Here is a 17,337-nt window from a genome sequence, read left to right on the forward strand (position 1 = left end):
GAGGAGCAGAAGACCATGGGGAAGCAATGCTTTTAATTATGGAAACATAGAATCTTTAAGGTTGGAAAAGACCTCGAAGACCATCTAGTCCAACCATCTGTCCAATATCACCCTGCCAACTAAATCATGTCCTGGAGTGCCATGTCTACACATTTTTTGAACACCCCCAGGGATGGTGATTCCACCACCTCTCCAGGCAGCCACTCTTTCAGTGGAGAAATTTTTTCTAATATACAATCTAAATCTCCCCAACACAACTTGAGACCATTTCCTCTTGTCTTATTGCTAATTACTTGGGAGAAGAGACCAACTCCCACCTCACTACAACCTCCTTTCTTCTCCCCAGGGACAGTCTCAGGATGGTAGAACATCACCACCCCAGATCCTAGCTGGGTCAGCTGAGATTTGAGGTCACCTAGAGGTGATACAGAGACAAAGGTTGGACTGACCAGCATCCTTTGAGGGTGATATCCTCTTTCAAAAGCCCGGGTCCATTCTGGATTTCCCTATTTAGCAACCTGTGGGACTGAGCAGACTCCTTGGCCCCATGACCGCTGTACACATGCTCCCACTCCCAGAACTGGGAACTGCTGGAATTAATGACAGACACCTATCACAGTCCTCATGCTCAACAGCCGATACACCCTCTAATTCAGGGATTCAGTCACACAGCCCATACACTCCCTAACTGGTCCTTCCTTATCTTGAATCAAGCAAACAAGCGCCTTTGTAAGTAAAAAAACTAGAAACAATAAGATCTTCTTAATTTTATATCTGTAGCAAAGCCGTGACCACATATTTTAACTTACAATGCAGCACAATTTTCTCCAACTCCTCTTTTAATCCCTCACAGATATTGTTTCTACACTAGTTATCTTCAAGATCATTACAGTGTTGCCGCTGCACCTAATTAACTTCCCTGTGGCTTCACATGGGGAATGCCATGGTAACATTAATTATTTGCAAATGGTCACTGTCAAATGCTGAGTGGTGACTATGTCACTCAATCATACTCCAAAATACTCAAACCTCTGAAAGGAGTCAAAGATAATCTTCTTCATTTATAATGGGACATACCAGTACAGAAAATTATTTTTATCCTTTTCCAAACTCGTGAAAACATAATGCAGCACTTCAACTGCAACGGCTTAAATGCCAGGCTTTGGGGTTAGCTTTTTGGGTTGGGTTTTTTTTTCCCCATTTCCTTTAGTAAGTTACTCATGGATTGAATACATTTGGGAAAATGGATGATTCAAAGGCAAAGTGTTTCCATCGTAACTGGTAGACAGCCGCGCTCTTATTACATAGCTTTTTAATTATTTGTTCTTTGGGAGGGGATTATTGCTATAGTCAGCAGTGGACAATTAAAAAAATAAGAGTAAAGCTCTGTAAATGCTACCAAAAAACCAAGTAGGAACATCTTAATCTGTTCTAAGCTACATGTGCTAATATTGATTTAAAAGAAATGGAGTGCATACTGTGATGAGCAGCAGGCCAGTCATTCCCCACTGCTGAAATGAATAGATCATCAACCTGATACCAAGCACCAAAACCTTGTTTGCCCACCTGGGACTCAATCACCAGCCCTTTCAATTGAAAGAATGATAATCTATTAATTAAGTCCATCTTTTTAGCTCTGTGGAGTTTATTCAATCTGTCTCTGTCCTAAATATGAATGAGGTCTCAAGTCAGAAATTATAGTTCAGCCGTTTGAACGTCTGGAAGGAGTCGTTTCTTAGCCAACAATATACATGCATTTGCAATGCTGAATTTCTTGGGGTCAGGGATCACGGTTTTGATCTGGGTATGTGCAGCCTGTAGCACAAAAGGGTCCTGGGTCCTTGCCTGGGGCTCTTCAGTGAGACTACAGACACAAATGGCAAGAGCTGGAGCAGCAGACTATTTGATTTAAATTTCTGAGCACTCTTTTTTCCAAACTGCTGCTTTAAAATGGACTATAATGCTGATATTAATAGGACTGCAACATTAAGATATATATATATATATATATAATACATATATAATTGAGACAGTTATTTGCATTTTTTTGTTTTGGAGAGAGGGAAACATAAGCACAAACATGTTGATCAAAGTGATGAAGAGCAGTGCTCTTTAACACAGACATAAAATATCTCAATTTACTTTAATCAGGAGCCAATTTAGAGACAAGAAAATAAAAATAGTCCGGCTATTTATTAGCCAACCTCTTATTCTTGTCAAAGGCCTGAGAATTAATTGGTCACAGGTACCGGAAAAAGCATTTAAAAAGGGGATGTGACTATCAAAACAAGACCTGAATCTATATTTCAAAACACTCTTAATAATTATAGTCCTGTGTATATGGGCCAGGAAGCACGTTCAAAACTGAACCTGACTTCAGATTTTGAACACAGCCAACATATCATAGGAAAATTCGGGTACAGAAACATCTATCACATAAATACATAGCATGAGCCTTTACTAATGAGTGGAAGATGATGTTATCTGTGTCCTGATTATTACATTCAGGAATGTGTATAGCAACAGAGCATAGGAAACGGTAATGAGCTTGCGATGGGGAAAACCCAAGAAGGTTGGATCCTAACGCCTATAAAAATACAAGTGTATTCTGCCCTGAAAGTGAAGGAGAACATGAGGACAAGGTCCTTCCCTTCAATATATATATATATATATATATTTATTGTGTTTCTTTTCAAGCAGCCAGTTGGCAGGAGAGTTTGAGATTCACCTCAGGAAACCCATGCTCTACCTTTTAAGTAATAAAATACCCTTCATCCACTGGCACCATGTGTCCCAAGGGACTGCTGGATTTTGTCAAGAAGCTTGTTTGCTACTGCTTGCTGGATTGGTATTTTTGCGTCTAATGACGGCAAAAGCTATGGCTGGTGTTATAGGATTAGTGAAAATTTGTGGGAAGAACAAGGACATTCAAGGAGCTAGGCAAACACCAACAATCCCTATCTAAAAGTGGACATATCTAACTAAATAGCAGAATCTCTTAGCAATTTTCTAGTCTCTCCCTCTGCAGAAACTCAGTCCCTTACCCAGCACATTTTGAGAGAGCAAAGAGGACTGAAAATATTTTTCTGCCTTCATATCTCTATTTATTACATTTATATTTTCATGCTCTAGCACAAGCACAGGATTTCCATAAATAAAACATTACAGTCAACTCTTCGTCTTTCACTTTCAAGTTAGAATTGCATATGTGTGGTATAGTATTAAGATGACATAGCAAATTGTATAGATGTTCCAAAAGAACAAAATAACACATCCTGCCTTTATGGTGCTGCATTTTACCCTTTCCACAGTCTCGAGAAAACTTTCTAAAATGAGCCAAGGATGCTCTCATGTTAAATAATCTTCACTCTTGAGGCTGATCATCCTATTTTCCTAGAGAGTTTTCATTAAGAGGTATGGTTCCAGACAGAAAAGCAGACACAGGTATTCTCAGACCAAAGCTAATTGGGAATTAGGACTGACTTTCAATTAAAGGCAGGTTTTCAAAGGCACTCAGACACTGCATTTGACAAGAGACCTTTCTGGAACAGAGCTGTAAATGCAACTCAGAGCCCTGGGGCTCCCCCTGCAATGGGGCAACATCTGCGAGAGGGTTAATAAACCCAGTTCTAAGTTTCAGCAACACTTGGATCCACCTACACTTTCAGTGTGAACCTACGAGCTGTTAAAGTTCACATATTCCTGTGTCCACACTGCCCTTTAAACAGTGTATTTTTCCTTCCGCAGTATTTACATATGAAGTATTTCTGGAGAAGAGTCACACGTTCCCTCAGCACCCCCTTTGCTCAGCTGAATGAGCCCCTTTCTTCTAGTCTTCCTCCATGAGAACATTTTGTCAAAGGTCAAAACTCAAACCACCCCTGCTCGTTCCTCTCTACCTGGTCCAACATGAATATTTTCTTGACCCGGACTTGGGATTTGCAATTCCACATCACTTGCTACTGCTTTCATGTACAGAGGCATCATTATTATGACTACTATGATTAAAATACTAATTTTTAGATTATTTTCCCACTTCTACTGGAAATACCTCTCCTGATGCATCCATGGCTGACAAAAAAAATCCACTTTTCTGATTTATAATCATTCTGAGATGAAATGCTGCTCTACAGTCTTTGCCATCACCTTTCCAATACTCTGCTCCCAGTATAGTATATATTATACTGCATATATAGTGTAGATGTTACATATTCATCTCCACGTTTGCCTTCCATTTGTGGAAAACTGTATTTCATCCCATTTCTTTTGTCCCAGCCCTCAAGGTCATCCACATTTTCCTGGATGAATTCCTAAACTTCCTCTGTCAGGACAATGCCTCTCAGCATTGAGGCATCAGCAAATTTCAACTTCATGAGCACACTGCTAAGTGCCAAAACCCTTTCTGAAAATTAAAAGAGACCAGTTTTTAAGAGGAGGAGCTGAAAATCTCTGCTTGTAACCCCAGCGCAGCCAACCCAGCCCATGCCACCTCTCTTGAAGCCAGACCCTGCTCACTCCAATCCCTTCTATACTAATCCCCATCTTCTCCGTCTTAACTAATAGCTCCCTGCATGAACTGCATCAAATCGCTCACTCAAGTCCAAAGAGATGAAATCTACTGCGTTTCTGTGGGGTAGAAAATCAGTTATCTTATCAAAAAGTTATTACATTAGTCTGGCAAGATCTATCTTTAGAAAATCTATGTCACATTTTATCCCATTTTTCCCTCAACAGCGTGTCTTTAATCAGTCTTTGCTTGAAAAAATATTTGAAGGCCTTGCACTAACAGCCTGGAATTTTCCTTGGATCGTTTTTCATCCTTTTCAAATGCTGGGCATTACTATTATTAATCCTTAAGAGTTATGACACCACTTTGGGCTTTGTTAAAAATATTTCCCTCTGACCCGCTGATTTCATGAGGCAGCTCTTTCTCATCGCTGGGACAGAGAGTATCTGGTCACCCCATAATTTGAGTGCATTAAGCTGCATAATTTGCACTCCTTTTGATTACTGTGTTCCCACTTTCATAACCTTGTGGCTTTTATTTATTTTTCCTTTTCCCCCAAGGATTTTCTTCCCGAAAACAGAGGCAACTTAAGCTCTTGGGCGATGGCCTCTGTTGGCAGTGATGCCCACCTCTCACGGGCCAGGTCTTACAGATACCAATTTCACCTCCGTACTCCTGGAAGAGAGTACAAAAGTGTGTTATGTCCAAGGTCAGGAGCAGAGACAGGACCCAGAATCACAGCCAGCCAAGAAATAAATAGAAAGGGCATTTGCTGCCCAAAGGGTGAGCCCAGCACCCTCAGGGAACCCAGCCGTGACTCAGAAATGCTGCCGAAGTGTATGAGCAAGCAATTAAAGGGGATCAAGTCAAAGCTCTCCATCTGTGCACAGTCACAAGCCCTGTCACGCCAGATCCTGCTCTCACCAGCTCTGCCTCCACCAGCAGTGATGCCGCCACCTCCAACTAAATTTGACTGGAACATAAGAGGGGTGAGGGGGAGGGAATGCTGACTGCACCAGCATGCAAAACCCACTGCCTAGCTCCATTGTCTGGAGTCCCAACCCCAACGACCATGGACTGGAAACAAGGGACCACGATAAGCCCTGGTGGTACCAGAGCCTGAGGGTTCTCCATGGACATGGGATGGGGATGACGTGGAATCAATGAGGCAATGCTGAGGGTAGAAGAAAAATACTTCAAGTAACACATGGGAGTTGCCCTTTGTAGAGGAGAATTGCACTTCAGTTCTCCAAGACTGTGCATTTTTCATCTTTTCTTTCTGCTTGTGGATATCAGACTGAATATGCACACACACACACACACACACACACACTCACACCCCAGACTATATCCTTCTTTTAACATCTGGCTGGCCAGAAAATAGCCCTTGATGCAGTCAGGTGCAGAAGTGACCAAGTTAATGGTCCCTCACATGACATTATCACCTCTCTCGGGTCAGTTTGTTCCAGCATCTTTACATCCTCCAGAATTGCCGTGATATATTGCAACCAGGAATGAAGCCACTGACCCTGATAAAAAGCCTTTGTGCTGAGCAACATAGGATGCTTCTCCCTTGCTCTGTATCTCTGCTGTCAGCCCCCAGATGTAGTCATCCCTTAGCAGTGCTCTCCAGCACGTCTAACACATTGAGGCCTTCTTTTTTGTTTTAAAGAAATGTCCCACAGAATGGAAGGAGACATGCAAAAAGGCTTTGTGCATTCAGGTGGAGCAAGGGACAAGGTAACTCTTGCAGATGTGATACGAAGCAGACACAACCAGGCATCTGTTTGCAGCCAGTCAGGCCCAGCGCAGACTGAGAACTGGCACTACCTCATTGCAGCAGAAAGGCAGGTAAACACAGTTTTTACCACCATGCCCCTTTTTTGGCAACAAATTACCTTCATCCCTGAAGCCTTCATTAATAAAAGGTCTGGAGCAGGGACCAGAGCAACCACCTCCACTAGAATTACACCAGCAGAAAGCTACTTACACAGTATTTTCTACTGACTACACCCAGCCTCCCCAGGTGGCCTGACAGAGCCTGGGTACAAATTAAGCTTTAAGTCTGGTCTCCCACTGTGACAAAAGAGTATTTTGGACACAACTTAGGCTCCTGTCTCAGCTAGCTGTTGTGCATCCAGCAGTCAATCCATCTGTGAAACCTATCTCCTTGCAAAAGGTAGAGCAACTGCTCTATTTAAAGCTTCCAATCCTGGGGGAAGGTGAACATTCATATCCCTGCTCATCTCCCAAGTCTGGAGAAAGGGAAGAAACTTTCTGGCATGCCTGCTACTGTAAAATGGAAGAGAGATAAGGAAGAAGACAGGCAGCTCCTGCCTGATTCCAGTTTTCCTAACTCCTCTATCCAGAGCAAGAGCAGCTCCTTTTTCAGGAGACAAAAACATTGCAAGAAATTAAGGCAATGGATTTTTTTTTTAAAGAAAAAAAAGGATCACAAGTGGGGAGAGAGAGGAAGTATTGGAATGAAAGGCAGGAAGAAAGCAGAGATGATTTGCAAAGCCACATATTGGGAACCTCACTGCTGGAGCATGTGATTGTGCTGGGAAGTGTCACATGAATCTGCTGGGAGATCTTCATGCTGTAGTTCAGATAAGGAACTGAACATTTGGTTTTTATCTGAACCCATCCTGAACTTCATAGCCTTTGAGATCCTGCCAATCTCCCTCTCTTTCCCTCTCTCCCCATACACATGTTCTCCCAGCGTGGAAACTGATTTGGCTTTATGTGCTTGCAATGACAGGTTGTGAATCAACACTGTGGAAAGATGCAGTATCACACAGGGCCATGGGAACTTTTGGGTTCAGGTCTCTGTATTTTAGGGACTAAAGAAGACTTCTAAGAACAGCCTAGAAATTGAACCAGTTTCAAGGTTATCCTTTAAGTTATTTCTATAAAAGTCACAAAATACATCAAGCTAACTGTACTTAAATCCCTCCAGCTGTCATCGGTCACACAGCTCACTTGAAAAGCCATCCCCTGCAAAGTTGTTGTGTTCCTCCTCTCCTCCCAGTGTTTGCATTTATGGAATTGATGCTTGCTGAGGAGTTGATAGTTGGAAACACTCCCTCTCTTAACAGGGAAGCATGAAAGGTTGGCACTCAGCTTAGTGGAAATGAAAAGTGCTGAGGGTCTGCACTGAATACAAATAAAAAATTACAAGCTGCAACATTTCAAATTAACATCTTGATGCCTCACATTATTCTTCAGAAAAGCTCGGTCCTTCCTTTGATCTCAGGATTACAGGCAGCCAGGGTCTGATTCGCAGCTACTCAAAGAACCCGCTGCACTACACTGGCAGAACACGCAGACCTTGAAATAAAACCCAAAGTACGCGGCCGCTCATTTGCAGACCTCTGCCAGTAGAGTGAGACTGTCATTTTGGGACATCAGTGGGTGAATCGGGTGCCTGCAGTCAAATAAGTGTGCACTGCAAAGTCTGGTCTCTCTAAAATCCAGAATTTGTTTCAGGAACAGTTTTCATTCCCACCTGATTGATCCCAGGCTGCGCTCTCCAGGCTCATCCCCACTTGCACGGCAAGCAGGACGACAGAAATCGCTTCTGTTCTTTAGGAAATGAATTCTCGATGGCAACTTTAAGCTAAGTGCTGATTTGTTCCTCACAATTAATGAATTCCTCTGCAACACAGTTCAACTCTCCCCAGCTTCAAATGATTTTGAAACTCCTGGAAAACTAACAGTTGATGGCAATTTCCATTATATACCCACCGAAAAAAATAGAAACTTCAGAAGAACCATGTATTTTCCTTCTTTAATCCACAGATACTTAACTATATCTACTGTATTTTTTAAGACAGAGGATTTAGAGCCGAATCATTATTGCCTTACTTTCAATCCTCCTAAATACTGGAAGAAGTATTAAATTAATTGCGCCTGTTCAAAACCAAGTGGTAGTTCTTCAGAAAGTATGTAGTACCTATATAAGTCCTGACATTTCAGGAGGGATGTAGAATGCTGCACTTCTGGAAACGAGGGCCAAGACGGTCACACCAAAGGGAAGCAATTACAGCCAGAGTTTGAAATCCAAAACGCTCAAGATTTCGCTTTTGAAATTCAACACATTTCTTCAATTAAATATTGAATAGCTGCGACTATAAAAAGCCTATACAGATCTGGAAGGAAAGTATTATACTCTCTAGTGAAAGAGCGTGTCAAGGCCAGAGTCAATAGAAGACAGCTGCTCCGACGCAGGTTGTCCCAGCTAATCATCTAGATCATCCTTCTGCTTTCTGTGTTGCAGGAAAGAATGCACCTACTGCTGTATGAAGAGGCAAACTGCTGACAATTGGGTTTTATGTACAAATTTATGAAGCAATAGCAGTGAATAATTTCTACTTTGGCAGATTCAGAATGCCTTTTCATATGAAAATCAAAGCCAAATATATTCTTAACTCCAGAACAGCCCTAGATCATCCTTTTATACATGTACGTAATAAGGCAAAACAGATACTAAAAACATATCCTGGCAATAAATACTGTAAGACTTCATTAGAAAACCAAAAGGTCATATCTCATGCACAAAAAAGTCAAATTATCTAGGCTGACATTTACAACTAATTTGAAGCGACATTAGCATGAAAAATACAATTTAACTGCAAGAGGTAGCATTACCTATAAGTTAAAATGTGCCCTTTAAGCATTAAAGCTGAAAACAAAGCTCTGAAAAATATCTGCAGCCCTGCCAATTACATCTCAGTATTTTATAGCAAAGCTACGTGAAGCAGACAATTAGCAGATTTCAGCCCCTCATTAGCAAGCAGAACCTAATAGTAAGAGAAAAAACGCAGCACCATATGAGCTCTGATGAGCAGATTACGGGCTCGATCCAGCTGCGCGATATCAGGCACCCATCACCATGCAACCGGCTTATCCGCGGATGTGAGCAAATACCAGGAGCTGATTGTGCAACGCACGCAGCGCCGAGCCTGAGCATCCACGCACCTCTCAAGGCAGTAACAGAGCCCTCTGCCTGCCTGGCTGCTCGCTGTCACTAGGAGAGAGACACATTTTGCACAAAGCAGACGAGTATTTTTGAGGACTTACTTTAACTGTCGAGGTTCGCAGTCAACTCCCGGCAGCAAGAGCCTCGCCGCCTGCCGTACGTCATCGCTGTCCACCGAGAAACTGCGACGGTGCCCCGCGTGAGCCACGGCAACCCGTATCCACTCCATCAGGGGAGGCAGCACAATGAACGGCCTGGGAAAGCACAGAGACATGACTGCTACAGCACACTAGCCTCAAAATAACAGGTAGAGAGAGAGGGTAGGGGGATGCGTGTGTGTGCCTGTGTGCGTATGTATGTATGTGAGAATATATATACAGAGAGAGAGAAGGCAACAAGCAAAATGAAAGCCTGGGAGAGCAAACCAGCTCAGCAAAATTTAAGCAGGTCTTAGATCAAGATGTCTCACCCTGTCTCCAGAGCAGGACTGTTTGAAAAGTGAGATTACAAGCCACTCTCATTTATGGGGCTCCCGCAAGGTCAGTGCACCCACCCGACAAGCCCTCCCCCTGCACCCCATCCTTCACAGGGTGTATCCCGAAAAGAGGGCAGGAGCCTGGCACAGGACCACGACCTGCTCTGGGTGACGCACTGGGCTGGCACTTTGCAATAGGGACAGAAGAACAAATCAGGGCACATCCCTCCAGCCCAGGATGTCAGGGATGGAGAGGTGATGGGTAAGGAAGTCTCCAGCATCTCCTACCAATGCAACACACACCTCATGCTCAGCTCTTAAAGTGGGGACCTTTGCAGCTGATCCCACTGTATTACTGAAGTCATTTGTGAGCAACATCAGAAATCAGACTGTTTTGTATCCTTTTTAGCAGTATCAAACACCTATACCTTTGGGTATAAACTCTTCTGCCACTTGAGCAAAAACACGTAACACTCCTCCACCCTTCCTAAAAAAGGACAATGGGACTGATGGTGACAGCCCCCACTTGGACACGATCAGAAATGTGACCCTTCTCTTCACAAGACCCAAAGAGTCCCATGTCCTAGCAAGAGCTGTCCAAGCCTTAGGTAAAGCACACAACATACAATTTGCCTCCACCTATGCTAAAAATTATTTTGAGACCAAGAGAAGAATGTCAAGCTTGAAATGAGAACCACAGCTTCCAGTCCTAGCTAGGAGTTTAAAAAAAAAAAAATATCTGCAGCTGAACATCTTGGAAGGTCCTGTTACACCAAGGCAGACAAAATCCCCAAAGCAATTCAGGCTTCAGCAACTGCCCTCCCATCCCCAACAGGTTTGGATGCCCACTTCATCACACAGCTGGAGTGTCCAAAGTGGGTGTCTCCTCTGCAGCTGTACACGAGACAAAGTCTGTGTGGGGAAGGGATGAGGAAGAGCAAAAGACATCCATCTTTATAAAAATACAATTTTTAGAATCATTAAAAAATAATGAATCTGTCCAAAAGCTACTTGAAAACTATGCTGAAATTTCTGTACTTGATCAGGACTGCTGAAAACTGTTTAGATACAGTGAAAGTGTGTGGCTAACTACCATGGGTACGGGATGTTAACAGAAAAGGGGGAGAGGAGGATATGGAACTTGTAAATGACTACTGTCCTCAAGGAATGTCTGTAATTAACCTGCTCTTACCTCCCTCTCCTAAACCTTTTTCTTTTGTCTCATTTCCTAGGCGGCTCCTTTTCTCCTCTTTAACTGGATATTCCCATATTCCCTGGGTTTATTAGCTCAATACATCACCCTAATACTGGAAATGTTCCTTTTAGTGCAGCAGCATCCTCTACTTTTGCTCCCTTCATTCCTCCTGCTCCTTTTCATTTGATATTGCTTTCCCTTACTTGCTTTCCTTTATGTAGTCCCTCTTCTCAAACAGGAGGGGGAAAAAAGGAAAAAAACAAGAAAAAAAAAGGGGGGGGGAAGAAAAAAAGAAATAAAAAAAGAAGAGTCTGGATTAGGTGCCCAGTAGGCAAACACTTTACATTTTAAATATATGATTTTACCCCAGAAGGATCTAGCCTGTGAAGAACTATTTAAGAAGATGTTGATTCTGGAATACTCGTTTCCTATTTATAGCTCTTTATGCCATTTATTTCTCTTTTCAAGACTTGACTTTACATAGCTCTGATATTAATGCTCTTGAGGAGAGATGAGACATTTCACAAGTGCCGAAGGACAGAGAAGCCCTTAGGCCACTAAGTTTCCCTGGGATGCTGGGCTCCCAAACCTCAGGAGCGCTTAAATGAGCATCCTCTTTTTGAAAGATGACATCTTTGGCCGACTTGCCACTTTCATCATCACTCTATTCAAACACACTGCCGACACCTCAAGACCAAGCTGCATTTGTCTCCAAGGCTTTTTTGCCCTCCCCAGACCCACCACAGCCATGTAAGGAGGCAGAGAAGGACAGAACATCTCCCACAGGTCTCACGAAAATATTTCTATCACCCTGTTCATGTGTCATGATGGCAGCAGCTGCCAGAGAGTGGAGAGGGGAGAACCAGGGGTGTATCTGCTCATGGAAGGTGACCTACTCCCCAGGTTGCCTGAGATATGTGTCCTCAGAGCAGAAGGGACACTGTCATGGCATGAAGTAGCTGGGGACAAGCGATCGGTGGGAGTTCTTGTCATCACTTTCTGAGCAGGCAGCAGAAACAGACCTGCAAACCACTGCCTCAAAATACAGGTACCCACAAAACTTGGTGCTTGGAAAACAATTAGAGAGAAACTCAATTCTAGGCGATGGTTTGCATGAGTGAACACAGTCTGGATGAGAGAAACACAGAGAGGCTTTTATAGAGCCTTCCTGTGAGTTCTGCTGGGCAAATGGAAATGGAGGGAGCTGTGGCTGAGCAGCGGACTTGGAGGTTCACACATTCTCCTCCTCTTTTGCAAGCCAGAAACTCACCCAGCACAAAATCTGCCCCGCCACAGTAAGGAGCAGAGCAAATAAAATTGTTTACAGCAACTGTGATAACTGCACTATAAAATTACATCTTCTTCTTTCCTGGTCTTGCAAACTTCAGCAGAGAAATAGGAATGAATGTGGCTACTTGGTGCAACAAATCAGGGAAGCAGGGAGAATTGGTGTTCTGTGGAAGCAGGGGGATTTTCTCTAAAAGCCAGTTCTGCTCCATACAGAAGGATGTGGAGTTCACTCACAGTATATTACATTCCTTCTTCCAAGGCAAAAACCCCCAACCCATCACTGCATATCTGAGCGTGTCAGGGACTTGGGATTTTGAGAAGACAGCCAAATATGGTCGAGTGCAATAGGTTAAAAATACCCTTCAAGAGTCTATGCACCATGTGAAGTGCATTTTTTTTTAATGCTGTTTATGTGTCAAAGGAGAAAGAATATAGAGAGGTGACAACCCACACAACAATGTGACATCACCCAGATATATTTCACTTTACAAATGATGCCATGCAAAAATGAGTTAAGCACATCACTGGCATATATACTGATTTATCTCTGCTCTACAAAGGCAGGTAACAACTAGGATAGTTCTGTTCTTTGGCATTACAGAGCAGCCATGTAGCATCTAAGTCCCCTAGTTATACGGTTTGGAAGCACATGCCTTAACTAAATTAATGTCACCACGGTAGGAACGTGCTGGGCTTGACTCTGCCGAATGATGTGGAACATCAGGAGCAACTCACTTGCTGCAGAAGCACCTTACAGGGGTGTGGGTCAGCAAACACTATGATCCCTTCTCCAGCACGTCTCTGTAGCTGTGCTTAACTTTAAACGCACGTTCCTGTCCTCTAATTCACTGCAGTTCAAAGCGTGAGCTTAAGCAATATCCCAAATAAAGGATGGATTTCAGCGCAGGCTTGTATCTGCGTGAACTGTCATCTAAGGGGAAACCGTGCCAGATGGGGATGCAGTCTCTGCACAAAGCAATTTCCATCCCACACAAAAGGGATGGGAGGTGGGGGAGGGGTGAGGGAGGCCAATAAAAAGCAGATTCCAAAGGGTTGGACCCTTCTGTCCCCCAGACCTTGGCAAGGGGACAGCTGTCTCCTCTTGGAGCATGCCCTCCCGGGTCCCTACTTGAAGAGAGAAAGGAATTATCAGAGCCTCGCATCGATGGTTCCTCCCTCCATGCAGCATCCCTTCCTCTTTCCCTCTGGCTGCCCCTCGCCTGTCTCACAGCTATTTTAGGCCCTGTGAGACCCTGTGCCTTGTAGACATCTGCAGGCAACACCCAGCTGGTCCCCTGCCATGAGGGATGACCCCTCACCATCCCCTCCCATTCCGGATGTCACACGTCCTTCGCATCGCCTTCAGATGCGCAGCTCCCTCTCGCCAGCACCCTCCCCTCCAGAGCGGGGCCAACAACCTCTCCTTGCCCAATCAGACCTCAAACTATCTTGGTTTTTGGGGGGCTGATGTTTTGGGGGCTCATCGGGAAAGCAAATGTTATGGGAGGGGACCTACATGTAAGGCACAACCTGCTCCAGTGATGCCACCATTTGCTCAAAACCCACGCTCCTCCCGAGATGCACTCAGTAGTCCTGAGCTGTCCACCATTTCCCTCCATATGCATGACAGGACCTTTAATATCTCCTGTGCTTGCTAGGTCCTGTCATGCATATGCAATAGTTCAGGCTCTTTCATCATCATCACCATCATCATCACTATTGTTACCCTGCATATGAACAGCAGTAATTGTCGAAGGGAAGAGCATGAGAACTGCACACTGTAAAATCCAATAGGGTGCTGCATTAGTTTTGCGTGGGTCCATGAGGAGACCAGTGAAGCTCCTTTTTGGACATCACCTGATGCAATGTTGGAGTTACCACCATAAAACCTCTGCAGGGTGCAAGCTCCCTGCTGCCCACACAATCTACTGTCACCTGGTCCTTCAGGAAGGCCACCACACACACCCACCCTCCTCTTCTTGATTCCCCAGCAGTTTTGGCAGTTCTTCCCTCTCCCTAGCAGAGGGTAATCCACCTCTTCCCGCAGGACCCCCTGCCAGGAAAGCAGTGTCCTGTTTCACTCCCCTCTCCCAGTTTCCACTACTGGGCTGACTCCTGCAGGTGGCTCCCTCATCATCTTTGCCAGGTGATGACCACCTCTGGGGAGGGACTGTTGCCTGTCACCTTCTCCGGTGCACAAACTTAAAACATGTTCCTGATGGTACACCTACCACCTTTGGACACTCCTCATTCAGGCTCCATCCTCCTCCACCACCACGGCTCACAAACCCTGGACAGGCCACCAGTCCCTTGCTCACATCAAAGCCCGCAGCAGGATCCAGCAGCCCATCAAGTGTGCATGAGACATTTCCCCAAATACTCACAGTGCTCAAAGAAAATAAATCTTCATTTTGAGTGCAACACAGCAGCCTCTGTAATTCCAGGGGCACTTCACGTTGTTCTTCTCCAGGCACTAGCCCTTGCCCCACCACATGCACACACTGTAATGCATCAAAATCAATCCGTACGGATGCTCGGCATCGTGATAGGAACAGAGAAGCTCCAGAGAGCTAATCCTATTTGGATGTGAATTCTGAGCCTTAGCTCTAACTTAAGCACGTTCTGTACAGTTCAATCGCTGCAATTGCTTTGGATGACTTGGGTTTGTGGGATCCTTTAGCTACCAAGGAAGACGCTGTTGTCATAGGCATTGAGTTTCTTCCCTCATTCCAGCCAAGAAGTGGTGACTGCAAAACAGCATGGCAATGACAACCAAAGTCCTCCATCCAGGTTACTGCTGTTTTACTTGTTGCTTTGGCAATTCTAGAGTTAACAGCACTTCTGGGAAGCAGAAGGCTGTACTTTTGCAAGGAAAAGCCTATCTAGACAAAGGTAGGGAGAGGTTTCTGCCTGCAGATATGAGTCAGCAACTTTAAAGTTAGGAAAAGGTGTTTCCATTTGTTTGGCTTTATGCTTATGTTTTCATGGGTGTTTTTTAAAGAAAATCCTAGCACATTACTTGAAAAGCATTCGTAGTTGTGATGGTTTTCATTTAGAACATATGATGAAACCATACATGCGATGCTAGCCTGTTTTTAGCATTACTGGAGGACAGAAAAGTGTGCTTTTTCCAATGGTTAGCATATATTTCAGTTGGTTTTTGAGGCTGCAAACCCCTTATTTTGTATTTACACCATAAGCTACTCGTCTTCAGAGTGAGGAAATACTTTCTGATGCCTTCAGAAAGCTGCCAGCCCTGCCCTGCCCAGGGAACACGCAGAGCCGACTGAAGCACCATGCACCCAATGCAGCTGTCCCACACCAGGCACCTCCCATCACCACCCCAGAAGCCCTGCTAAAGGTGGTCCAAACAGCTGGCCTCTGGAAAAGCAAAATTCTGCATTTTGCTCAGGTTGAAGGATCAAATCTCCTCACTCTCACACAAGCCTAGGCGTGGGGAGCGTTCACCCTTGCGCTTTTGTGTACCAAGACATCGGGGCTCCAGAGTTGGCACAAGGGTATCTGCAAGTCACAGGTTTTTTGAACTCACACCCAGTGTTCCCCTTGCCTCTCCTGTGTTAAAAGCATTAATGGCCGAGACTTGAAATGCAAACGAGTCAAAGTGGTAGCTTGGCCAGTAACCACACCAGGGAAATACTTCACAGGCAGTTCTGACACCCATTCTGACATGACTGGCTGCAGCATAAACCCCTGAAGAGATGCCAGCGTTGGGAGTGTGGTGCAGAACGGCCCTGGTAACATGCCCTTCTCACAGTGCTGCAAGCAATTTTCTGAATTAAAAAAAAATAATAATCCTATATCTGTCTTATGGACAGCGTAAGTCTAGCTTGATAGATTAGGTGTAAAATACAGTCCCAGCCCAGCCAGGATACACCGTCTGACAGCTGAGCTGCGAATACTGCCTGAACTATTTGTCACACGTGCAATCCCACACACTGCAGGCAGCTGCCAATACCATTCCTGAAGGAGTTTGATATTTAAGATGCAACTCTAAAGATGTGCAAGGATGGATCTGGGATTTCTTTTCTGTGCTTCCCAATCAAATCAACTCCAGTGTTAACTTTAGGTTCAGTGAGGCCACGGTTTTACCATGTGAAATTTTCAATTAAATAGCAAGTAAAAATACACAGGGTTACACAAGGCTATGCCATACAGGCACATCAAGCATATGTTATTGCTTTTTCAGATATACTTTGCAGGGTTCATTCAAGCTTCACGGCAGGACCTCCACATTCCCAGTGCTAAAGCTTTACCAAGCATTGCCCATCATTCTTTCCACTCTCTGCTGGCCTTTGCTGGAGACTGCCATACCCATGGAGTTTGTACCATGTAATGACTTACATCAGGGACACATTTGCTTAGTTATCTTCTTACTGAAATTGTTCTGTGGGCAATTATCTGTACTATAGGAATGGCTGTACCAGTTATGAAGGTGCTCTGAAAGAGTTCAAGCTATTTTACAGCAGTGGAAGACTCCTCTCATTAAGGGGGCTGCATCACATTAATTGGCCAGGTACACTAATAACTATCCAAAGCATGAAACCAAACTGAGATGATAACCCAAACCCTTGCCGTTAATCACCAGCTGTAATTTGCAAGTGTGTGCAAGCGCAGGGGACATGCACATGTCTGTGTGCAATAGCCCATGGGGGTTTCCTAAGAGACCGCTCCACGTAAGCGGAAAAGTAGAGGGAAAAGTGAAAAGAAGGTTAAATCCAGACACGTATCCATCAACTCAATTAAGACCCAAGGGGAAAAGCTAAAGGCTGCCGGGCAGTACAGGGAGTTAATGCTCCTCCAAGGCAAGCGGCAGAGGAAGCGCTGGAGAAGGAGCTTTGCTGCCTGCGAGCAGAATTGATGGGTGGTTC

General features: G+C 44.3%; 1 protein-coding gene across 1 annotated transcript in view; it reads right to left on the reverse strand.

Moving 5' to 3' along the window:
* The window catches only part of ABTB3 (ankyrin repeat and BTB domain containing 3), a gene marked incomplete at its 5' end in the record, with an annotated part of 175,741 nt that overhangs the window by 38,344 nt on the left and 120,060 nt on the right, over positions 1-17,337 (reverse strand). Inside the window, one exon of the mRNA XM_084279536.1 lies at positions 9,590-9,742. Coding sequence (XP_084135662.1) covers positions 9,590-9,742 — 153 coding nt within the window. The remainder of the gene's footprint in view (positions 1-9,589; positions 9,743-17,337) is intronic.

The sequence above is a fragment of the Gallinula chloropus genome (assembly GCF_964237585.1).
Source record: "Gallinula chloropus genome assembly, chromosome: 1".
NCBI lineage: Eukaryota > Metazoa > Chordata > Aves > Gruiformes > Rallidae > Gallinula > Gallinula chloropus.